The following is a 25,129-nucleotide window of genomic DNA, read 5'->3' as shown; positions in this document are numbered from 1 at the left end:
TTCTCACCCTATATACTTTACATTATACATAGTGGCTTAATCAGGGAAGTAAGAAGGGGAAGGAAATTTGGAAGTCCTTCATGTTTTACTCTGTGTGGTTGCCAGAATCTTTTACAAGGGTGAATCCATGTACCACATACATAATAAAATCAAACAGAATACAATCCAAAGCATCCTCCAAGGGATCCATTGATCTGGGATGAAATATTTTTAGGTCTCTGACTGTTTCATTTAAAACTTTGTGTGTCCCTTATAGGTTGCATTTAATCCCATTCAGTTTAGAGCAAAGGTTCTTGAATGGAAGGTCCTATAGAACATCCATGCCCCTATCCATCTAAATGTCTGCTACATACATAGAGATATGTAGCAAATGGGGTACTAAATGAAGTTTGGGTTGGGGTTTTTGTTCTCAATGAGTGTACAATTAAGAAGGCAAACTATGTAATACAAAGTCAATATTAATATACTTGATAGAGGTCTTAGCACTGGCACTTCACCAGCCTGCTTTCCCACAGTGTAAAATGTAGAAGTTGGGCTAGATGATCTCTAAGGGGTCTTTAGCTGGATAGTATAGAATTTTGTGACTTTGTTGTAGGCTGTTCAAAATTAAAAAAATAAAAAGTCATGAGGGGTCAGGGCTGGTATTAGATGCAAACTTTAGCAACCCAGGAAAGAATTCAACATCCCTTTGGATCACTTGGAAAATATTTCTGACACATATATTCTCTTTGAATATAAGAGTAGGGAAGGTAGCTAGAAAATTACATTTTTTACACAATCCTTAGCTTAACAGCAGGAAGTACCAATGGAGAAAGAAAAGGAGCAGAAAACCAATCAGTGATCTCAGGAAAGCTTGTACACAATCAAAGCAAATGGACTGTCTGTTCACAATGGACTCTCAATCCTTGGCTAAATAGTCAGACAAACATTTGAGAGAAACTCAGAACCAGTTTCAAGGTGAATGGTGGAGAAAGCTTTTTGCCCACTCAGTGGGGCTAAAAGCTTTTGGACAAGTGCTCAGGGCTTGCAAATGAGAGAGAGGCAACAGAAGGAATTGTGTTGGGGAGTAGTTAAAAGCAGTCTGGTGTAAACAGCTTTTCAACAAGACACTGTTTGTTGTTGAAAAGCCACTCTGCGCAAGCCCTGCTTTTCACTTCCAAGTCACTGCAGCAGGAAGATTTAGGAACTGGACAGGACCAGTAAACGTAAACAATGAACCACAGTACTCTTCACATACATTGCACTCCTGTTCCCTGCTTGCCATGATGTTTTAATCTACAAAGAGTATGTTAAAAAATGAAAACAATGTACCCTTCCCCCATTATAAAGTAGCACAGATTTGAAGAAATAGCTTTGGAAGAGGCTGGATAGCAAAGGAGTTAAGGTCTGATACCAGGCAAGCCTATTGTGTACCGCTGGGCATATAGCTTAACCTCTCTGAGCCTCAGTTTTCTCATCTGTAAAATAATGGTAATTACCTCAGTTTTCTCATCTGTAAAATAATGGTAATTACCTTGTAGGATTGTCATGAGGATTAAAGGTAATTCACTTCAAGTATTTAGTACCAGACGTGGAACATTATAAATAAACTCTGAGTCAATAGTAGATATTATTACCATTATTATTTTTATTAAAATTTTTTTTTCTTATTGGGGAACAGTGTGTTTCTCCAGGACCCATCAGTGCCAAGTCGTTGTCCTTCAGTCTAGTTGTGGAGGGCGCAGCTCACTGGCCTATGTGGGAATCGAGCTCATGCTCTAACCAACTGAGCCATCCGGCCACCCCTACTATTTTTATTTTGAAGACTGCTTTGGTATAGAAATACAAGACAACTCTGCTTTAGCAATTGTAGAGAATAATTTTGGTTACTTTCTTCTGTGACATTGGGAGTCTTTAGATGTAGTTAGAAAATCACCCTAGGAAGGACTAACTCATGGAGGGCTCTTCCCTGCCCCCATGTCTCCTGTAAGTGTAACCAGTCTCCAGGCTTGTTTAAGCACCATTTCTTTCAGGGCCCCACAGGCCAGAATAGGTCTTTTCCTTGTCTTTCATATCCCTTTCCACAATTGTAATTAGGGAGTAATTTGTGTCATTATTTGTTGAATGTATAAACAGTATAATTAACAAAAAATTAAAAACATAACTTTTGTCAAAAATGTATAGTGACTATACATTAAAGATTTATCTAACTCAGGAAACTAGCAGGATAACTGAGCTGGTTCATAGAACATTTGTCAATTGGGAAAGTCATGCTGAAGCGAGTTTGTTGTATTACATACAAAATAGGTTAATGCATACAGGGCAGTAAACGATATTTGTACAAGGCCCAAATCATTTTCATCTCCACTAGACAGATGTCTAAGTGTACAGCCTTAATCAGTGTGAAATAATAAATAAAGGAACATCCTGCTAGAGAATGAAATAATCGCTGGGGTGGGGGCAGGGACTAAGTAAAGCTTTAATATGACTTTGAAATGCCATGCAGTCAACTTTGATTTGGATTATTTTACTTAAGAAATGTCTGTCTCGTCCTGTAGAAGGTAAGCTCCATGGTATTGGGGACACTCGTATTCTTGTATGTCCAGCCTTGCACAGTGCCTGCTTGGCAGGTAAATCAAGCCTTCTGGATTTGGGGTGAGGCCCGTGATGTCTTTGTTGCAATGTCTTGTTGGCTGTGCCCTCTGGGACGTGCCTTCACCCCGCTTCGTGAAGCCAATCCCCATGGCAGAGTCAGTCGGTCTCTAAACTCACATTCTGTGTCCTCAATTTTATTTTAGATTTTTGTATTTAAGTTCAAAAGCAAGATTGAGCTATCATTTAATCTTTTCTCTTGGTGCCTTCAGGTTTTATGATCAAAACCACATTTACTTCATAAAAATGAATTGAATACATGCTGTTTTCTATATTTTGGAATAGTTTTGGTAACAACAAGGGAGTAAGTTGTGTTTTAGAAATTTAAGAAAATACTTTAGTGATCCCATTAGTGCCATTTGTTTTTGGGGGACATAAACTTTTTACTTCTTTTGTGTTTCTACTTCTTTTGTGATTAGGTCTCAATTTTGTGACAGCTCAGTTTATTATTTCAAACTTTAACAGCTATCCGTAGAACATTGATAATGATAATTATTAATATGTAGTTTAGAATATCATTCCTACTTTAAAATAGTTGTTTCTATTTATTCCCTTAATTTTTTTCCTCACCCCACATTTTACTAGTTTTAATAAATTTGCTAATTCTCCCTTTTTTGTTTAATTGGGATTTGCTTTTCTTTTTTTAAATTAAAGTTTATTGGGGTGACAATTGTTAGTAAAGCTACATAGATTTCAGATGTACAATTCTGTAATACATCATTTATATATCACATTGTGTGTTTACCACCCAGAGTCAGTTCTCCTTCCATCACCATATAGTTGATCCCTCTTACCCTTTTCTATCACCTTCCTCCTCCCTGACCCTTTGGTAACCACTAAACTATTGTCTGTGTCTATGATTTTTTGTGTCTTTATTTGTTTGTCTTGTTTCTTTGTTGTTTTAAGTTTTATATACCACATATTAGTGAAATCATATGGTTCTTGACTTTTTTGTCTGACTTATTTAGCTTAGCATAATAATCTCAAGATCCATCCATGTTGTTGCATTATTTTTTTCTTTCTTATTAATACAGAAATATAAGTGTTTTAAATAACACTTTGATAGTACTCTATCAATTTTAATATGGAAATATCATTCCAAAATATTCTGTTATTAGGGAATTATTTTTCTTGATGTAGGAAGTATTTTTTTTATGATACAGATACAAAATAAATTTATTTTGTATTAAACAGTAAAACAAATACTTTTTAAGTCACAGAATCATCTTTCATATTTGACCATTCCACATGTTTAGAATGTGCAATGCACAGCTACATGAGAATACTTACTTTGCATAAATATTTATATGCTGATGTGATATGAATTAATTGTTGCTATGAAATAGATCGTATGCATACATTTAAAAATACTACTAATAATTCTTAAAAGAATACATATGGGCTCATACTCTTGTCTACAAAATTAAACATGACAGTTTGATGTGGGAAGTATTTAAATATTTAATTTTTTTATATGATGTGGAGCTTTAAATTCTGCTTGTATTTAAAACTTCTGGTTCATTGATCTATGATTTATATACAATCGAATTTACCCCATTTAACCACGAGTTTAATGAGCTTTGAAAAATGTATACAGTTGTGTGACAACCTACCACAATCAAGATTTAGAACATTTCTATCACTCCAGAAAATTTCCCATGCTCCTTTGTTGCCAATTCCTTATCCTATCCATGGTTTCTGGCAACCACGAATCTGTTTTCTGTCTGTATAGTTTTGCCTTTCATAGAATGTTATATAAATGCAATCAGGAAGTATTAGTCATTTGTGTCTGGCTTCTTTTGTTCAGAATAATGATTTTTAGTTTCATGTATCAGTAGAATGCTCTTTTTTGTTGGTGAGCACACTGCATTGTGTGGATACACCATAGTTTGCTCATCCATTCAGTTCGTGAACATTGGGGTGTTTTCACTTTTGGCTATTATAAATAAAGCTGATATGAATTTTGCTTTCACATTTAATTTCTAATTTTATTGTTTTTAATGTTGTGGAATATTAGGTGTTCTGGTTTCTTTTTGTCTTCCTTCATCAATAATATGATACATTTTATGAGATCTTCATATTCTTACAAATAAAGTGTATTCTCTTCTGTCTTTTACATCTCTCCATTGTCTATCTGATTAATGCTATTGATCACCTCTGCAATTTCTTTTATTAATTTATTTATTGATTATTCACATTCTGATTATTTTATATCGAGAGGCAACATAAGTAGTGATTACGAGCATTGGCTCTGGAGCTAGATGGACTTCAATGTGAGTTATAGTTTCACCTCTTATTAGCCAGGGTTTCTTGGTGAGTCACCTAACCTCTTTAAATCTCAGTTTCCTCATCTGTAAAATAGGGAGAACAATAGTAACACCTACCTCAGGTGAGGATAAAGTGGGAAAATGTATGTAAAGTGCTTAGTACAGTCCCAGACATTTAGAAAAATCTCAGCAAATGGTAGATTTTGCTATTTTTACAGTGGAATAATTAGGTCTTTAATTTCAATTTATTTCTTATTTTTTTCTTGAATTTCTGGTATTTTTTTAATTGTGTGTGTTATGTTTAGCTGTTGTATGTGACAGGTACATTCAGTGTTGTTGGATTTTTGTTCTTTAATTTATAGTTTACTACTTTCATTTAATGACTACTTCATCCTTCAATGCTTTTTACCATGATATTGGTATTAACTGTTCAGTACTTTTTATGATTATGATAATTATTTTTATGATTGTTACCATTATGCTTTTGTAACTCTCCTTTTATAATGTTTTTACAGGATTAGGGGTCCTCCATATCAAATGCTTACAAGGGCCACACAGACAGTATAATTGTGAGAAGTCGACTAAGGGTAAGACAACCAGTGCTCAGCTGCTGGCCCTGGTTCCAAATCACTTTGCTTGACTTGTTGCATTGCCTTTAAAACATGCCTGCAGCCTGCAGGCTGCATTTGTCACAACCTTCCTTAATCCCTCCACCTGCCTTAGATTCCCCCTAAATTTTGTCAGTCAATTAAAAAAATTATTTTGATTGGTCTATTTTAGCCAGCCAATTGTTGGATTTATTATTTCATACAGACCATATTTTATGTGGAAGTTATGCTTGCTCATATTTATTGTTATAATTAACTCTTGTCGTATCTACCAGCTGTGACTAAGTTTCGCTTAACTGGTGTTAATATCTAGATTTACTTCTACTTTATGTTTTCTGCAGTGTATTAAAAAAATCTACCTCTGTTTTGACACTTAGAAAATTGCACAAATAATACAAGAATATATTGTCATTGTAAAAGATTCTGTACAGAAACTGTACAGAAGCGTAGAACATGAAACATAAAAGAATCTTTTTTCATATTCTTCCGTCTATCCATTCTCATTCCCTTCCCAAGGGAAAGTCACTGTCAACAGTCTAGTACCTTTCTCTAAATAATTATACCCACTATATAAATATATTTTAAAAATGAATTATATGTCTATATGCTGTGCCATGAAATTCTTTTTAAAAACTATTGAAAACTATGTCTTAAGTTGATATATGGCTCATTCTTTTTAAAAGGTGTGCAGTGCTTCGTAATAGGAATGTTCCAAAATTCATTTTGCTTGGATAAGAATTTGCATTGTTTTCAATGTTCTGGAATCACAAACGACGCAGTAGACAGCCTTGCATGTGCCTCTTTACATAGGAAGAATAGGTACCTACAAATGGAAATTCTTGGTCAAGTGGTGTATACACTTAAACATATTAGTAGATACTGCCAGATTACTCTTCAAGAAGGCTGAGACCATTGGTGTCATCACCAGTATGTGCATAAGAGTATTTTTTAAAAATCTCTTTTGCAAAATGACTTTATTATTTGCATTTCCATCATCGATATCAGCATTCCAGTTGGTCTGCATCTGCTCAGCATTTGATAGTCTATTTTTTATTTCATTCTCTCTAATAAATATGTCATGGTACCTTGTTCTGATTTTAATTTACATTTCCCTAGTGCCTAATGATATAGAATATCTTTGCATGTGCCTATTTGCCTTCCTCATATTCTTTTTGGTAACGTATCTCTAAAGTAATTTAAAAAATTGGGTTGTTATGTTTTTTACTGTTGATTTTTGAGAGTTCTTTATATAGTCTGGATACAAATCCTTTGTTGGACATGTGATTTACAAACATTTTCTCCCAGTATAAAGCTTGTTTATTCTTTGCCATTTTAACACTGTTCATAGTTTCTTTGGCCCACAGGAATTTAAAATTTGTATATAGACAAATTTGTTAGTCTGTTTTTTACAGCTTCTGTGGTTAGTGTATTACTTAAGAAGGATTACTAAAGTTATATACACTTCATTTTCACGGTTTAAAAATAACATTAAAACCATCAATATACATAGTAAACTGTACATTTTTCCTGTCCAATATCTGTTCCTTCCTTCCTTCCCTCACAATCTCTCATGTTATTAGGTAATTCCAGATTTGTATAATTCTGCATCATCCTTAAGATTAATTTTTTGTTTTTGTTTTTGTTTTCCTCTAAGCACTGTGTCTAGACTTTTTTTCAGAGAGAGTTCATGAGTGACAAACTTTGTGAGTTTTTGAATATTAGAAAATATTAATTTTTCTCTCATTCTTAAAATACTAGGTAATAATTACAAGTGAAAAATAATTTTAAGATACTTTTCCATTGTCTTCCTGTCCTCAGCATTACAGTGAGAAATGCAGTACTATCTGTTGTATTAATCTATTTTCTTCGGAAGTTTTAGAATTTTCTTTTTATCCTTGGTTTTCTGAAAGGTCACTACCTTATTCTAGGTATTAGTCCTTAAAATATATTTTTAAAAAATTTATCCTTCCAGTGCCCTTTCAATTTGAAAACCATGCTTTTTAAAAAACCTTATTTATTCTATTTATTTCTTTGAGTTACGTCCCATTCTAATTCAATCTTTTTTCTATCTGTAGCTCCTCTTAGATGGATGTTGGTTTTTATGTTCTACCCAGAGGTTCGCTGTGTGGGCCAAGGCTTTGGTTTTATCTGCTCTCAAATAAGGTAACACGTTTCTCGGAATTTCCATCATCACACTTACAGGCACGGAGTGCTTCCCTTAGAATCACAAGACCATTCCTCTGGTCATTTTTTTTAAAAATGATAACGTGTAGAAATTGAAACAAATATAAAGGTACCTTGTCCCTTGGTGGTATTCATTCTCCACACCATGATGGAAATTTTTCACCTTTAGAAAAATTTAACCCTTCTGGGAAATGGTCAAATTGAACAACTTGGAGAATTAACAAATCTTGGGAGGCTTCTAGAAGTAATGTGGTAAGCAGAATAATACCCCTTCCCCAAAGTCCTAATTTGTCTAGGTCCTAATTCCCACCCTCCCCAAATATGTGAATATTTTACTTTACATGGCAAAGGGTCTTCACAGATATCATTAGGGACCTCGAAATGGGAAGATGACCCTGGAGTATCCCAGTGGATCTAATGTGATTCCATAATCCTTAAAAGTAGACAACATTTCTGGTTACAGAAAAACGGTGAGAAAAACTTGACTGTCTAAGAATGGGGACAAGGAGCCATGAACCAAGAATTACAGGTGGTCTCTAGAAGCTAGAAAAGGCAAGGAAACAATTTTTCTCCTAGAGCTTCCAGAAAGAAATACAGCCCTGCTGACACCTTGGTGTCAGCCTGAAAAGACCTGTGCTGGAATTTTGACCTATAGAACTGTAAGGTAAGAAATGTGTATTGTTTGAGGCACCACATTTATAGTAATTTTTATAGCAGAAATCGGAAACTAACAGAGAGTAATACACCGTTTTGTTTCTGGGTATGTTGGGAAGTAAAAAACAGCTTGTAAGTATCCAATAAGAGTCTGTTTTGTTTCATTCGTTTGCATCATCTGAATCTTCCCAGTTACCAGAAAATACTTTTATCTTTTGACATATCGTCTGTTTCTGAAATTTCCTTCCTTCCTTTTGTCTGATGTAAAGTTCAGAGGATCCAGTGTTGAGATGGAAGGGTGAGAAATACGACAAGTGGTGTGAGGAATTGGAGTATACACGTGGCCCCATGCCCCAAACACTTATCCCCACCCCAGCTCGGAAGTTCCATTATTAGAGAACCATGACTTGCATCTTCTTCAATTTTCAAGAGTTTTCCACTATCACAGGCACTTAAACCTCCCTGTGGTAGGAATGGATGGAGAGCATGAAGAGAAAGGAGGAGGAGATTAAGAGAACAGAATACGCTGGTAAGTGGAAAGCCTCACTGCCACTTAGCACAACAGTGTTTTAAGTTTCCGAACTCAATACTTGAGAATCTGTCAGGCATCGACATCCAGAAAGGCTGCTTTTCCTGAACCCTTAATCACTTTAAATTGAAAGTCACCTCAGTGACTTTCTTGTGACCGCTCTGGATCTTTCGTTTAGTTGAAGTTCAACATGGGCAGCTTCGTGGAAATTTATCATTGCATGGAGAAGATACATTTTGATTCAGAAAAAAAACCACCCTCAATCTCTTTTTTAATGCCCCAAAGTTAAAAGACACTTGGAATACATTTTAATATGGTTCATCAAAAGGATTCTTTTAATTTGAACTCTCTACTCATACAAAAGAACAAACTCATTAAATTCTATAATGTCTCCAAGCAAGATGGTGCTACTTAATTGCTTAACTGTGGCACTTTCATGTTTCTAATAAAAGCTGAGAATGAAAAAAAAAAATTGACCCTTTTGACATAGCTTATCTAAACACATTACTTATCAAAAACAATTATGGTTGTAGACCTTGGAGCAGAGAAATTCTCAGCTTCCAGAAAGCCTAGGAAAAATATTAAGCACAAGTCTCTTCTACTTTCCTCATTCCTGTCTCTTTTATTGATCTAATCTTATGATTCTATATTCCTTTTGGATTACCTCCTAGAGATCTTTGTCTAGAATTGAGTCTTCATTGAAAGTTGAAAAAATGATTAATATACTTGTATATCCTTGCATATAAAAATGTTTGGAAGGATGTTCATCTACCCGAACGTTAACCATGGTTGTCCCCTGGGCCATGGATCACAGGTCATTTTTTCAGTAACCTCACCTTAGGCTGGGTTACCTGAAGTGGAGAAGGAATGCTCTCCTTGCCCCTGGTTTCCTTTTGCCTCACCCTTGAGTTGTTGCCTCCTATGTGCTTGTGAACAGCACATGCATAGTTCTTCCTTAGTGTTGGTGGGTGGATGTGTGGGGATGAGAGAGGATGGGGAAAGTGGGCAAGCAAAAGCAACAGCATGGGGAATGCCATCTCGGCAGAATACTTTACTCCAGACAGTGGGTTCCAACACTTAATGACCTTTTTTCATGAAGTGTTGAAAAAAAAAATCACGGGTATGTTACTGAGTATAATTAAGAATTACATTCAATGCTGCAAAAGAATAAGAAATGATGTCTTCCAGAGGAGAAAATAGCAAATAGAGATTTAGGAAGCCATTTACCCCATCTCCATCATGGGTGCAAAGCTTAGTTCCTGTGTGCAGATGTATGAAATATGTAAATCTTCATTCTCCCATAACTATACTCTTAGTGTGAGCTCCATTATGCTGGGAGTTCCTGCTTATATGTGGGTTTCACATAACTTAGGATGCATCCTAGCAGTGATTCTTGAAATGTGGTCCTCAGAGCAGCATCACCTGTGGTCCATCAGCATCACCGGAGAGCTTGTTAGAAAAGCAGATTACCATCGCCAAACCCAGACCTGCTATAGCAAGAACTCTGTGGGCGGGGCCCAGAAATCTGTATGTTAGCAATCACTCTAGGTAATTCTAATGCATGTTACATTTGAAAATAATCCTGTTACAGTCTCAAATCATGGGGGGGGGGGGCGGGAGGGCAGCTGGTTGTGTTGTCATCAGTCCACAGTGGCACTAGCTGAGACCTCTAGTGTTCTGTTGTTGCTCCATGCAGGGTCCAGGTTCTGACTGCAAGCACTTTCCAATCAAGTGTTCTCTCTCTCTCAGCTAATTTCTGTGCCAATTTTAGGTATACTGTGCACACAGATTCTACTGCTCTTGTTTCATATTGGGCTATGGGAAATTTTATGGCATTATCTAAACTCAGGTCACTTTAGGGCTTCTCTCAGCATCACAAAGTTATTCTATCACTTCCTTATTACTCTGATGCCTGAGGAACTCATCCCCACGTGTCCGTTTCTCTTATGGGGTCTTACTGTCTTCATAGCCTCAGCCTAAAAAGGGGAGCCCAAGTCGTCTCTGCTCTCAGATTGTCCCAAATTCAACTGAAATTTCTATTCCTACATTGGTCTCCTAAATGGAGCAGGTTCAGGATTTCTTCTTAGGATTCACCAGAGTCCGAGCTCATTTCACTTCCCCTCTCCCCTGAATAATCAAGGAAATGTTTTCTAGTCTCAGCCTAGAAAATGTGCCTTGTTTTAGAAGCATAATACTTCAGCTATAGCACAAGTTATGCATCAACCAGGTAGATAAAAACACCTTGGAGAAAGATTGCAAACAATATCTTCCACTCGCTGACAAAACAACCAGCTGTTTTTAATTATTAATTGAAAAAAATATTTTTTCAATTTACTTGTAAATGTGCCAAATGCCCCTTGATTGGTTCTTGGATGCCCGGAATTTGGAAAGCCTTGGACTATACCTCAATTGTGCTAACTCAAGTTGTTCACCACTTTTGTCTTGTTAACTACTCCAAAACCCCTCATGGGCCCAGTGAGCCATGATGCTGCAGGTTTTGTAGTGACTGCATCATTTATATAGTAAGTCTGCTTTTTTGGTCCTAAGTAGCATGCAACCGCTAAAGTATATTACCCGACAGCAAAGGCATTGTAAACATGGAAGCAAATGAATGATTGAAATTTTTGTATTTCGTTTTGAGCTGATTTGGATGATCAAAAATATGCTTTATGGTAAGTTTTTAAATTACACTTGGAATGAAACTACATATTTAAAAAAAATTATAAAAATGTTGTTGACTTCTGAGAATAAGTCCTCGGAACCACAACGGATACTTGGGTTCACGTTAAGAGATACTTGGTTCAAGACATTCTTTGAATCTCTGGGGTCAGTAGTTTTATTTTTATATGCTATGGACACCATGCTTTTCTGGATTATGATCCTGCTTCCCTGTCTGCATGAGATACATTTGTGTACCTTTTCAGGGAGAGAGTATCGTCTCATTTCTGGAGAGAAAGAAGCGTGAACTTAGATGTGAAATGAAGGGATTCCTATGGAGGATGAGATTGATTGCAATTGAAATGTTCTTATGAAAAGCTGGATGTCATCAATCCTTGTAAATATGTGACTTGTAATCACCATTTTGGAGAAGAAGTTAGATCAGCCTATTTTTAGTCTTGCTTGTAACCCACAGTAAGTTAGAGTGGTCAGAATCTAATCAAGTCCACTTTTGACAGATGTTCAAAATAAGCCATCTTCTTGCTCTGAAGCCTCACGAGACACCCACGCAGAAGGAGCTGAGAGCTGACAGCAGAACTTCAAAATACAGCCTCCTTGCCCTATTTTAAGGCAGAGTCCGTCCATAGTACATGTCTCATTTCCCAGGTTACTTTCCTCAGCGGATAACCATGGCTTTCGCTAACACCAATTAAACTGAATAATGTAGGAGAGGGATTGATTCCTTACCAAATCTTTTTTTTTTAAAGTTCTGTTCTTCTCGAATCTATGAATTGTTGGAGAAGCCTCTCAAACTGCCTTCTGGCTGGTTTTTGGCTACATCATTACTCAAGCCAAGCTGCTTAAGACTAATTTTGGTCAAAATAAATTCGTGCCTGGGCAAACAACCAATGTGCAGAGTCTCGACCAGAGGCAATTAAATCCAATCTCATGTGATAAGATTGTTAATAATGTCTGCAGTATTCAGCATAATCCTTACGAACCAATGGCAACGTACCATTCCCCGTGTGTCAGACTATCCTGGAATTTATTTGCTATATTTTTTCTCACTTCAGAGTTGCTCTTTGATTCTGGCACATCATTCTCTCTGGTAATGGTTTCAAATCAGCCAGTCTGATTCATGGCTGCACAGAGAAGGTTTTCTCAGGAGCTAGGAGGGTGATTGTTGAAAAAAACATGGAGAGACAGATGGCAGATTTATTTTACTGGCTCATCTGCTTTTGTAGGGACTGATTATACATTCAAAGTAAGTGGCACCAGAAGTCACATTTAGCTGAAGTTCATCTCACATGTTCCCTCACGGAAAACCTAAAATACACCGGGAAGAACCTAAAACCTAAGCAAGTATAGGGAGCACGGCCCTGTGGGCATGGCCATGGGTGACCTGGGGCGGGAACAGATCTACAAGGTCATTCGCCTTGATACTGCTAGTCTTCTGAGTGACGGGGAACTCTCTGTTTCCACTTTAGACAGTTCAACTGTGACATAATTCTCCCTTCTTTTGAGGTGATAGCGATTTCAGAGTAATTCCCGTTCATTAATCCTGGCTGTGTTCTTTGTCAGCAATACAGAACAAATTGATTGTCTCTTCTGCCTGGCAGTTATCTTGGATGCGAGCTAGAATGCCATCTCAAGTCTTCTAGAGGTTAAATGTTCCCAATTTCTTGAATCACTCGCCATATGAAATGGATTGGGTCCTGGTTCATAAGCCCTCTGAATTAGAGGAACTCAGAAGAGACAGAAGTAGTTTAATTTAAACTGGTTTAACCCGCTTATGCGGCGCAAACACAGCGAATATGCGATACCAGGCTCTTTACAACAAAAAAGACTTGCTAATTTGGTTTTAAGGGGCAGAGCAGGAGTAGTAGCCGCAAAAGACCATCTCCCAGGTTTCCTGTTCTTGTCCCAGGCAGCCTATCTTTAGGTCCAGGCCCTGTCTTTTTGTAGACTGCTGACGGATGTTAGGAGACATGATGGTTCTACCCTGGGCTTTTAAATATAGTCCACCCACCCATTTATCACTCCAGAGTTGGCTTCTAAATACAAGGTTTCTAGATCAGAAGTTTCCAGAATGCTGATGGAGATTCAGGGATCCCTAGAGACAATTTGCTGTGGGGTTCTCAATGGACGGATGTATTTAACCAGAGCCTTTTCTCTCCTTTCTTACTTGTTGGAGTTACACATTAGATATTATTGACTAAAAAAATAGGTTCTGCAGCTGTGAGACCATTTATCAACCAGGAACTGTTTACCACTTTCTCTTTTTTCTCCTAGTCCTCTCGCAGGCATCTTTGATTTAATCTCCCTGGATCTAAAGCCACAGGTTTTATGTCTCACCAGGATTCTGTTATTGAATCACTGCCCATTGTCATACAAGAAATACGGTATAGTAGGGGTGACTCAGGGAACAGATAATAAAGGGATGAAAATGATTAAAAGCTGGCAGTTTCCTGGGGTGGAGGGAACCTCAAATGCAGGGACTTGAGATAATCATACTCCTGGTGGTTTAAATCATCATTCTGTCATTACCCTTTTCTTCTTCTATTTCATTTTTTTCTCTTCATCTCTCTCACATAGCCAGTCTGATGTCCTTTGTTATGTGTGGTTCCATGTAAAATAGATGGTGTTCCTTTGTATATGTTTGTAGTTTACATATATATGGTGTTATAGGTCTTGTTTTGTTATGTGTTTCCATGGGCAGGTCTAGTTCAATGTTTCCGATGCTGCAGTGATTTTCATGGTTGGTAGCTCTCCACCCACTACTTTTCTCCTCTTCTCTAGTCTACTCAACTCCCTAATATTGCAAAGTCTGTGATGCTAGGGTGACCGTGCCTATCGATCTGAGTGAGTTTGAGCCTGTTCCCAGAAATAGATTCCTGGTTATGTAGAGCCATTGGCTATAGGAAAGATGGACTGAACCAGTTTAAACTCTCATTAGCAGAAGATGAAGTCCTCATCTTCTAACGATCTCGTTAATATTTGGTATTTTCTGTCTGCCTGATGTTTGAATGTCAAGTAGTGTCAGTTTTCCTATTCTGATTGCTAGTGAGGTGGGGGATATCTTTATATACTTGTTAGCCATTTGGACTTCTCCTTCTGTGAATACTCTGTTTTTCTATTACATTTTATGTCATTTTCTTGTTGATTTGGAAAACCTACCTATATATTCCTGGTAGTAATCCTGTGACATTTCAGACATTGCAAATATTGTAAAAAAATTTCCCTCTAATATATCTGGGTTTGGTTGCTAGTATTTGGTGTAAGACTTTTGCCGTCTTCTTTTAATTGTGGGTGAGAGTGACAGTTGGATAAGAGAGGCTCTCATTGCTTCTCTGTGGAAAATTCCACAAGGACCTTCAATTTATTAATTTATTTCCATGTCTATGTGTAGTCTTAAGTGTATCTACTAGATGTCAGCTGGAGCCCTGTTTTTAGAGCTAGGTGAAATTGCTTTGAAAAAACTTTTGTCTCAATTTTTTTGAAACCAGATAAAGTAACCCCCAGAATTCCATGAATTCTTGATACTTATATTATCAAGACGCCCTTTACTTTGGGCCTCTTCTGTTCCATATCAACCTGATAGCCAAATGTCTCTCTTTCCATTGGTTCTACAGGAAGTTAATCTGTACCATACATTTGCCAATTTTAAGTTGATTTTTAAATTTGAGAGAGTTAGAGTATGGTTCACATCTTGAAATTTAAGGGCTTCTGTCATCCTGTTTTCTTGTCCTGTCCCCATCTCCTCAACATCCATTGCTGTAAATTATTTTCCTTCATTATGTAGAGAACTTGACCCTCCGAAATGTAACTACTCAGACCCCCCAATGCTTAGCGAAACAAAGAGTCCTCCTGTTAGATTGACACCTCTGGAAGCCAGTTGGGTTATTAACAGGTCCTGCAAAGAGAAATTAATCTTTAATATTGCAACACTAATAAGTGGTTTTGCAACAGACACAACCCAATGAGAGGTAATGGATGTACATGGCTTTTGCATTCTGCTAAGTGAGACTTTTTGGAAGGGGGATGGTAAACATTTCCAGGGCAGAGTTGCCTTTTGTCCTTTTGCCTTTTCTCTTTCTTCAGGGGCTAAGGCCTTATGCTGGTCTTATTAGTACAGGTTGTAAAAAGAATGCAGATCTTGTAACCCTATGTGCTATAATACTTGTCATCTGTGCAATGTTGGATAAGTTCCTCATTCACACTTATTCTCCATTTCCTCATTTCCAAACGAAGATACTAATGTCTACTTTATATGTTTGGAGGATTAGATGTAAAATAGAGGGCCTAATATTAGATATAATATAGAGGGCCTTCCTGGCATAGAGCAGGTATTCATTACATGGTGTTCATTGCATTTTATACCCCACTATGGAAAACTCTGGAAGGCAGCACAAACACTTGACACTCCATGTGCGATGGCTTCTGGGACTCTTGAATATCACGTGACTGATGAGTGGTAGTTTTGTCAAAGTGCTGGAGAAAATGAAAGTGAATTTTCTGAAATGTTCAATTGGATTCTCACAAAGCAGCTAACTCACAAACCAATGATCCTTGATGACTTGGGTTCTTCATCTTTTGATATAATTTATTGTTACAAAAACTATTTGGCTTTGACTTTAGGTAGTGGAAAAAAATCCTACACTCTCTCTTCTAGGCTAAAATCACATATCAGAAAAATCATAGAATCCTTAGAATTCAAATACACCTGAACATCTGTGACAAATAAGACTGTAGCATCTTTCTAGGACTCAGGATACAACTGAGGAGTGTTTTTCATATCTCTGTATCCATTAGGATTTGTGGACAAAGGAATTTTCAAATTTGCTAACTTGAAGATGGTTTATTCTATATACATCTGCCTCCCTTTTTGCAATTAGAATTACGTGCAAGAAAGTGAAGAGAAAATAAAGAGGATGCTATCAGTCTGTTCTGAAAGGAGATTGTTCATTACAACTTCATCTGACTTAACTTTTCATATACATTGTTTCTAAAAATGTTTGCACCAAAGTGAAATTTTGTATGGAAAAACGAATTTCTATTGGTGTCTACGAAATTTTCAGCTAGCTCTTTGTATAGAAAGAAATCTGCCCTCGAAATGGGCCATCTGTAAGAAAAACTAACAAAGTAATTGGATGAATAGTCTATTTAGTTTTTTCAGCTACTGCAAGAAAATGTAGCCAAGTGGACAACTTACATGACTAGTTTGTATGAAATTAAAAGCCCCATACACAAATTCATGATACAGTGAAATATAGCTTTGGTTCTTTGTTGAGCTTTGTGATTCTCTTGGAACTTGAGAGCCTGTACCCTTTCTCTCAATAATCAGAGGAACTCGTTGGCTGAAGGAACCCCTGTATCAGATCACTGCAGATCCTCTAAGCTTCATTCATTGTCCCAGAGCCCAGGGTCACTTGTTTCACCCCAATTTGCCATCTGGTCTGCAGCCAGTCTAGATTGGGCTCTTCCCAGTGGTGGGAGTGGAGACTGACTTTCCCCACTTGGGGAATTGCTTTTGGTACTGAAGCAGGACACGCTCTGTGGCCAGGCACGTACAACTTAGAAGTGGAGGGGCGTCAATCCCAGGTTTGATAATGGGAAATGAGAGCCAGTAGATAAATTCTTATGGATTATCCTGAGGTGCAGAAATTCATCTGGCCCCTTAAAAATGGGTACTCAATTGTGCTCAGGGTGGCCAGGTCAGCAATGCATCCTTTTGTTTACTCTGTCCTCCTCTGCCTCATTCTCTTTCTCCTCCACTCTTGTTTCCTTGGGGGCTACTATCACTAATGAAATGGTAGCACATAAGTTCTGTTTTTGGGGGGAACCCAGGTTAAGACAGCTCTCTTCTCATTTTAATATAGCATACAGGCAATGGCATTTTACTGAAACAGACTTCATTTATAATCTCATCAGTATATGGTGTAAATGGATTCTATCTTTCAGAGTATAACATGGAACATTTTTGTCAAGCAGCCCACGAATCCTAGAGATACACACTCTAAGGGTATCTGTAACACTCTTCCTTTCAGTAGTTCTAGTAATAGTTTTTATTTGGGTTGAACAACATTTAATGTGTCAGAACTTGTGTACATGAACCTAATGAGAATTCCACTTATTTATAAAGCTTAAGTGCCCTGAGTAGCTAAATATGAAACCAAAGTGAGGTGTCATCTGGAGGTGGGAAAGTCAACTAACTTTGTCTGCTGTCTCTTCTTCATTCTAGATTATTAGAATTGTTCAGGTTTGTGACATGACACCAGCTCCATGACCCAAATCAAGCCATGAGATATGACATTAGTATCAGGGTTGGCTTTGCCTGTGTAAAGGGGTTAAGAACTATACCTAGCTGGAATACATATGTAAAAACCTCTCCAGTAGAAAATGAATAATTTCTTGGGGAAGGGAAATGTGTTCATTAGAGTAGAGTTGAGAGGTACATAATGTAGAAAAGAGATAAATATAAAAGTTATACAGTCTTTTGAACAGGGATGGGAGGACTCAGAAAATAGTACTTAGAACTGATCTAGTCCAAGGAAATAAAGGCTTGCTCCATCTTACCTGGATTGGCCTCTTTCATGAGCCAGGTAGGATGTAATCAGACACTCTCTTTGGAAGGTGTTTATTTGGTTCATGTCCTGGCCAAATAAATCGTGCTGAGCTTCCTGCGTAAAGAAGAGTCCGTTGCTGTACTGAAAATGGATGTGCTTTCAGACTTAACTTTTGGCGTGAACATATGTTGGTTTTGCATGCTTGCTGTTCCTCACCACTTCCTATAGTAGCAAGACTTAGAATTTTCTTTGAAGGATCATTCGTGTCCTAACTCTTAGTCCTTAGTTTAGATGGGGCTGATTATCCCTCTTGTCCCACCCAGTTCCAGGATTTCAGAGGATTAATTTCAGAGCTAAATTAGAATATCTGCCCTCCTCAGTCCAGTGATTGGCTCAGGAGTGGGCACATGAATCAATTTGGGACAATGAGAATTAGGCCCTTGATTTTTACTAGAACTGTTGGGGAAAAGAAACTTTCTTTCCCCTGGCTTCCAACTGTAATGCTAAACTTAAGAGCTATCGAGGGCCACCATAAGGTAAAAGGCTGTATGAGCATGAAGTCTACATGAAGGAAATTTCAACAGAGGAAAATCTACAAGAAAAGATAAAAAGAGGCACATCCTACCAATACTGAGTGAACATCTGATCTAGCCTGAAACTACCATACCCTTGGACTTTCCAGATATTACAGTCAATAAATTCCCTTTATGCTTCAGCCAGTTTTACTTACCTTTTTGTCAATCATTGTAGAAAGAGTACTAAAAATGTGTTTAGGGCAAGGGGAATTGAGATGTATATTGATAACTGATATTCGTAAAATTCCATTAATAATAATCTGAAACATTTTAAGATAAGAAGGTGAATATAATCTTTAAGCAGCAAAAACTGAACTCTTCCCTCCTCACTCTTATCTCTGTGGCCCCTTCCAAAAAGATAAACCACCATCAGCCTTTTACTTCTCTTTCCTCTCCCCGCATGCCTTGCTCCCAAGAAAATTTGCTTATTACACTAGATGTTTATGAAATAAACACCCTTACATCCCTGTTTCCTTCTCTTTGGAAGCAGCTGAGATAAGAAGAGCAGGCAATCCGGTGCCTATTCAGAAAATAATAATATTTAAAGAAAGAGACAGGAAAGAATATCCGTTATAAGCTTTTTCTTTTTTTTTCTTTTTTAGAATTGAAGCTTATGAGTTTATCTATGCCCACTATATTCATAATTACAATTTAATATCTGCATACAAAAGCTATGTAAAAATCCGTTTTTCCCAAATATACAAATTTTCTTTTTGGATAGTTTAAAACATTTTGATCACAGATTTCAACAGAGTTTTAGGCTGAAAAAAAATATTATCAATCTAGCAATATCACAACACTGTTTGCAAAACACAGGTCTTCTGATGACTGTAAGTCTTTTCCTATTCTGTAGTATTTTTCTGATTCTCAGGGCATGAAAACATTGTGGGGGGTGGGGAAAGTGTTTTCTCTGAAGAAAGCATAGAGATCTAATTTGGCTCTATAATCAAATGAAAATGCCAAATTAATTAGGAAAACCAAAAGAACAGCGGGGTCATGTCAACTCATTCATGCCCTGATATCTTTTCTATCAACAATACATGCGTAATTAAATAAAGTTTTCTTTTGTCTTACATTGTGCTCCTTAACTTGAGTATTATCTGCATCCTGAGGAGGACAGATTGATATTTGATTGTCTTGTGCATAAGGTGGGTCAGCTTTAACTGCAACAGAAAGCCACAAGCAGTGTTTTACCTGCATGATATTGCTCTTGAAGGTGGCATTAATTAATGTGGAAACACACTAGAAATGCACACTTTTTGCATTTGCAAACATTTATACAGCACAGTAAAAATTCTGTGATAAGGCCAAACCTTTTTCCCCTTAGTCTGTGTTTTTTTCTTTTCTTTTTTTTTTTTTTTGTGTATGTTTTTAACGTATTTTTTTAAAGATTAAAGTAAAACGTTTCAATTGTAAAAAATACACACCGGGCAAATCCTTACCTGGATAATAAATATCTACATCACAGTACAATAAAATTTCTTCTCTATAAAATTTAAATATGGATTAAAGTCTATCACTATCAAAAGAAACACTATGCTACTGTTTCCATATTATTAAAATAACAGGAAAAATTATGAGCTTATTTTAGAACCTGATGCCATAGCCGTTGGAGAGGGCAAAGAGATTCAAATGTCTGTAAGCACTCTGCTTTTGGAGAGGAACTGTGGCTTGGTTATTCACTTAAATTCCATTTATGAAAAAGGTTTAGCCTTACAAATGCTGGCTACGTTTCAAAAACCATAAGACTGATTTCATAATTTATGACTCATGCAGCAAAAGGTCAGTATGACACGAATAGGTTAGAGTTCCATAGAATAAAAATGTGTCACTGACAATGACATGCTTTGAGGGTGCTCAGCAGTTCCACGGAGGCTGAGTCTGGGGGTGCTTAGTGTTGAGGAGGGGCCAAGGCTTGCACACCTGTTCACGGAAGAGCCACAAGAATGGTGCTGCTGGAGCAGAGCCGAGCCTGGTGGTCCACCCTGATGACAGCACTGCAGGTGGAAGAGGTATCCCTCGGGCACAGGTGAGGGGACATCACGGGGCTGAGGCATCAACACGGCAAAGCACGTCAGTGAGGACAGAAGCTCATTTGACTAGAAAAAGCTCTGAGGTGGCACACGGTGTTTTGAGCAGAATCATAAAGAAGAAAAGATCTTACTTTTCTCACTATTTCTGGAGATACTGCATGTCTAAATTGAAGAGCAAAGTACACTTGAGGGTACAGGCGGGTGGACACACACACACACACACACACACACACACACACACCACTCATCCCTAAAAGTTAAGTGATTTATAAATAAGAATCCCAGTTGTATAGGTGTGTTCTCCCCTACTGGGATATCTCCCCACTGTGAGGGGTTTCAATCAGGTCCATACTTAATTCAACATTCTGGACAATCAATATAAGGAAAACAATGTTAAAAAAAAAATCCAGAGCAAATCCCTCCTAATCAAGTTTTATGAGATGGAGTCTTGAGATGCATTAAGTATTTCAATCAGGTACAGAAGAAATGAGTCACTTTGACTACCAGGGTCGTGATCCTTTGTGTCCTTATAGCTTTTTCTTTCAACCTGAAGTACTTTAAGGCTTGTCCTCCTCAGCATAAAGTCACCCTTCAACAAAATTTTTAGATCAATGGTATGCCTGCTAAAGGCAGGCATTTAAGAAGCTGAGGATGAAACATAAATTTACTTGGAGCTGGCTGGATTACTGTAGATACACTGTACCGTTTGGCCAATGCCCAATCATAGTTAATCCCAAAAGCATTCTGATTTCACTTTACATTAGGCTTTGTACTGATATTTGAATCTGTGTGTGTGTCTAATGTTCTGGGGAATCTCTGTCAAACAAATTAAGACCTTCTGGGGAAGGCGTGACGTCCAACGAGTCTGTGAACCTTCTAGTACCCTGCCTGCTTGCTTCCCTCCCATTTCCTTCTGAGGGGAAACTTGCCCCACACCATAAAGCTTCTGAGTTACCCTGGAGCTAGAAGGTGACTAAGTGGTTATTTCAAACAGTAGTTCTCCAACGAGAGTCAACAGAGGGAGCTAAGATGTTAACAAAGCAAGGACTCAGGGAGACTGGCTAGAGGCTGCCTAGAGAGAAAACAAAATCCCAAAACAAAATCAAAACAACAAAAACAAAGAAACAAAACCCCCCAAACCCCAAAACCTCTCTGTAAAGTCAAAAAAGATCTGCCCAGGAACTTCATGTTTATAATTTTAATCTCTTCACCTACTTCTTTTCTTTGGTTACCAAGTTCCATAGTGATGTTCTTGTTTCCTTTTCCCCAGAAGCCAATATAATTGCTTTAGTGCATTAAACATATACGTTTCCTGTCCGATTATTTCCAGTCACACTGGGATTTTCAATGCTGTTCCTCTCCTTTTTCCGAGGCCATCCTGCCTTTCTCTAAATAGGTGATGAGTAGCGTGTCAAATTCTTAGTTTGAATCAATACCAAATATACTTTCCATTACTGTTAAAGGGTTATAATTTTTGTCCAATAAAGCTAGATATTTGAATATGAAAGAAATCATCAAAAGAATCAGAACCCCTCCCCCCCAAAATTAGTACAATAATAAGGATGGGAAGGATTTTAGAGTTCATGACTTATTCACCAAGACCCAAGGTGTGAAAACCAAGACCCAAGGTCACAAAGCTACCAGTTCACAGAGCACAAACGAGAACTCAGGCACTCTGACTTCTGGGCCAGTTAAAAAACTTAGCCCACTTGGTTTTCACAGTGACTTTCATTCTTTTGTTTTTAGGTAAGTCTCACTGATATGGCTTATTTTCCCCAGTATTTCCAGGATAAGGCAGTACAAGGCAGGCAAAGGAATAGTATATATCTACTATGCCAGTGAAGAATGAGATACATTCAATTGCATGGGTACATTCTTGGCCCATTTTCTGACATTGAAGCCATGAGGCATCACTATTTGTTTTCTGGGTACACGCAACGCCAGCGCTTGTCATCGGGGAGGTGGGTTGGGCAGGGAAGCTGAGTGAGGGTTCATGTACATGATCTGTATACGTTTTCTGTTGACTATCTGTGAGGACAATGCTATAAGAAGGACAGAGAGGCTCAGAGGCTGGACCAGTCTTTGTTTAGTGATAGTCAAGCCTAGAGTGAGAGGGAAAAGGAGTCTAGGAAACATTTGTGAGTAGAGCAAAGAACTCGAGGATCCAAGACCAGAAGAAAGCATCCCAAAACCATCAGTACATGAAAGCGACTCTCAGATCACTGCGTTTCTTTCAACTCGGAATGTAACTGCACTAATCACTCCTTAGAATTCCTCTGGAGCAAGACTCAAATTTTAGCTTGTTATCGCTCCGTGATTAGTTTTAATCTACAGGGAAATCTGCTGTCAGTTCAGCAAAAATGCAATCAGGGTAAAAAACTTCAGGAGTCTGGGAGAGGATGGATCAGAGATCATTGAAAAGTAACGACACTCTGTAAATAGTTTTAATGATGGATCAGAGATCATTGAAAAGTAACGACACTCTGTAAATAGTTTTAATTTCTGTGGAAATTTTCTCTGAACCTAAACCGTAAAGAAGCCTTCCTACGCTGAGGTAATACTATGTGAATTTCTGGAAACTTTTGAGTCACTGACATTGATGTAGATTTCTAATTTCTTTGGGCTCACTGAAGAAAATGGTTGGCCTCAACCAGTTCCTGGTTGGCCTCAGTCAGTCAAAGATCTGCACATCTTTGAGTCACACCCTTATATACCTTGAATTAAATCATAAAATTATAAAAATTACAGTAAAAGAATAGCTGATTTTCTTGGGGACCAATATTCCTGTACATTCCAAGTTATGCTGCTAGGAGAGAACGAAGGATGCTGAAAACAGCATGCTCTAGAATAAACAAAAATTTGTTCAGATCTTTCTTTAGAAAGCGGAAAGCCACATCTAACCAAAGATGGTCTGTGCCCTGCTAACTGGAGCTCTGCAAAAATCAGGATTGGCTCAAGATGACCCTATTATCTTGGTTTTGAGGCTTCTTTAGTCTTCTGCTGTGCCATTGTGCTTGCTCGAGTCTCTGACCAGGGACAGATGGGAGCTGGTGATGGCTCGGTGCTGGTGAAATAATGATAGTCCCCCCCGCCCCACCTCCAGAGCTGTAAAACCTTCAAAGCATTCACATCAAAGGACTGGAGAACAAAATCCAATAGTTACAAGTACCCGCATTCAAGGGGCAATTTCATCCATGTCTATGCCAAGGACTATCTCCCTTTACCCCCAAACAATCCCTCCTAACACAAAGAAACAAAGGAACAAACAAAAAGGAGCTAGGCAATGGAATGAAATGACACCCAGTAGTGCTGTAGGAATTATGAGAATGAAGTCAGTCAGTCTAATCCTCAAACACTTCCAAGAACAATGGGGGGAAGAGTTCCGTGGGACATTCCACCTTCATGTGCAGGAAGCGGCTGGCATGACAAGCTCCAATCATCCGCAGGTCTGTCACCTTCATCAGGAGTTTTGGCCAGAAGTGTGTCACGTGGTGTTTTCGGTAATTGATATAGTGTTCAAAGGCCAGCAGGAAACTATCTTGATATTTTTCTATTCTCTCAACACAGGCGAGCCCTGGGCGATCTGAGGAAAAGAAGGAAGATGGATGTTACTTCAGAGGTGAAAGGAGAAGGCCTGCCTTGTCCGACTTCAGCCCTTTACGGTGCAAGTGGGCAGATCTGAGGACTTTTCAACTCCTAGGAAAGAGCATGGGAGCCACATGAACTCAGGGGTATCCAGGACCACATGCCAGGGTGTGTCATAATTTATATGAATGGAGCCAATGCTTCATTCAGATAAATATTTCTGGTGTAGACTATCACCACTATGGGTGTGAATGGCAATACCGTCCTCGTAAGGTCCAGAAGGAGAAGCCTCACCTAAAGAGCTGAAATGCTCTGTATAATGAGGGAACGATTTTGAGTTTCCATTGGCCCCGTGGGATAAAGGGGAGGACAAGCATGGACATGCACAGAAAGGGGGAGCTGTGAAAAGAAATTTGGGAACATCACGGGATGCCTGAATGTCAAAGGAGGAGTGTTGGACAAGGATTTCCCGTGAAGACGAAGCACAATATCCAGTCTTAGTTGTTGTCAGGCTGCAATGAACCACTCCTTCCCTACTGTTATGCTTTAGTAGAATTGCCACCTGTAGCAGCCATGTGTAGGTGGGGCTGTGGGGAATCAAAACGAAAGAAAAGGAGATGTGAACCATGCTCAAATCACCATGTACAGAGAAGAGAAGAAGCATAGTGGGAAGTTGGAGTGAGAGGAGGCCATGATCGTGTCAGGCCTGGGAACTCTTCCTAAATCTTGGGAGGACCACAGGTCTTCCTACTCTATGTGGGAGGGGACTGAAGGCAGTTTCCAAAAAATGATGAAGGGATATCACAAGAAGGCTAGGTGACTGTGGAATATCCAGGCTG

General features: G+C 38.2%; 2 protein-coding genes across 24 annotated transcripts in view; one reads left to right on the top strand and one right to left on the bottom strand.

Annotated features, from left to right (window-relative positions):
- NR1D2 (nuclear receptor subfamily 1 group D member 2) overlaps positions 1–24,390 on the top strand; it is a 120,319-nt gene extending 95,929 nt beyond the window's left edge. The window contains exons 8-11 of one of the 3 annotated variants that reach the window (XM_033132146.1): positions 5,414–5,485; positions 7,582–7,669; positions 8,793–8,873; positions 24,273–24,381. In XM_033132146.1, coding sequence (XP_032988037.1) covers positions 5,414–5,485; positions 7,582–7,669; positions 8,793–8,856 — 224 coding nt within the window. In that variant the 3' untranslated portion in view covers positions 8,857–8,873; positions 24,273–24,381. Of the gene's footprint in view, positions 1–5,413; positions 5,486–7,581; positions 7,670–7,859; positions 7,881–8,792; positions 8,874–24,272 lie in introns of those variants that run through there. The other 2 variants (XM_033132145.1, XM_033132148.1) reach the window with 2 other exon arrangements.
- THRB (thyroid hormone receptor beta) overlaps positions 23,159–25,129 on the bottom strand; it is a 335,981-nt gene continuing 334,010 nt past the window's right edge. For all 21 annotated transcript variants that reach the window (XM_033132157.1, XM_033132173.1, XM_033132156.1 and 18 more), the window contains one exon: positions 23,159–24,288. In XM_033132157.1, coding sequence (XP_032988048.1) covers positions 24,047–24,288 — 242 coding nt within the window. In that variant the 3' untranslated portion in view covers positions 23,159–24,046. The remainder of the gene's footprint in view (positions 24,289–25,129) is intronic.

The sequence above is a fragment of the Rhinolophus ferrumequinum genome, chromosome 17, assembly GCF_004115265.2.
Source record: "Rhinolophus ferrumequinum isolate MPI-CBG mRhiFer1 chromosome 17, mRhiFer1_v1.p, whole genome shotgun sequence".
NCBI classification, from domain to species: Eukaryota; Metazoa; Chordata; class Mammalia; order Chiroptera; family Rhinolophidae; genus Rhinolophus; species Rhinolophus ferrumequinum.
The sequence above is the reverse complement of the archived record's forward strand: the minus strand, read 5'-3'. Positions and strand labels throughout refer to the sequence as shown.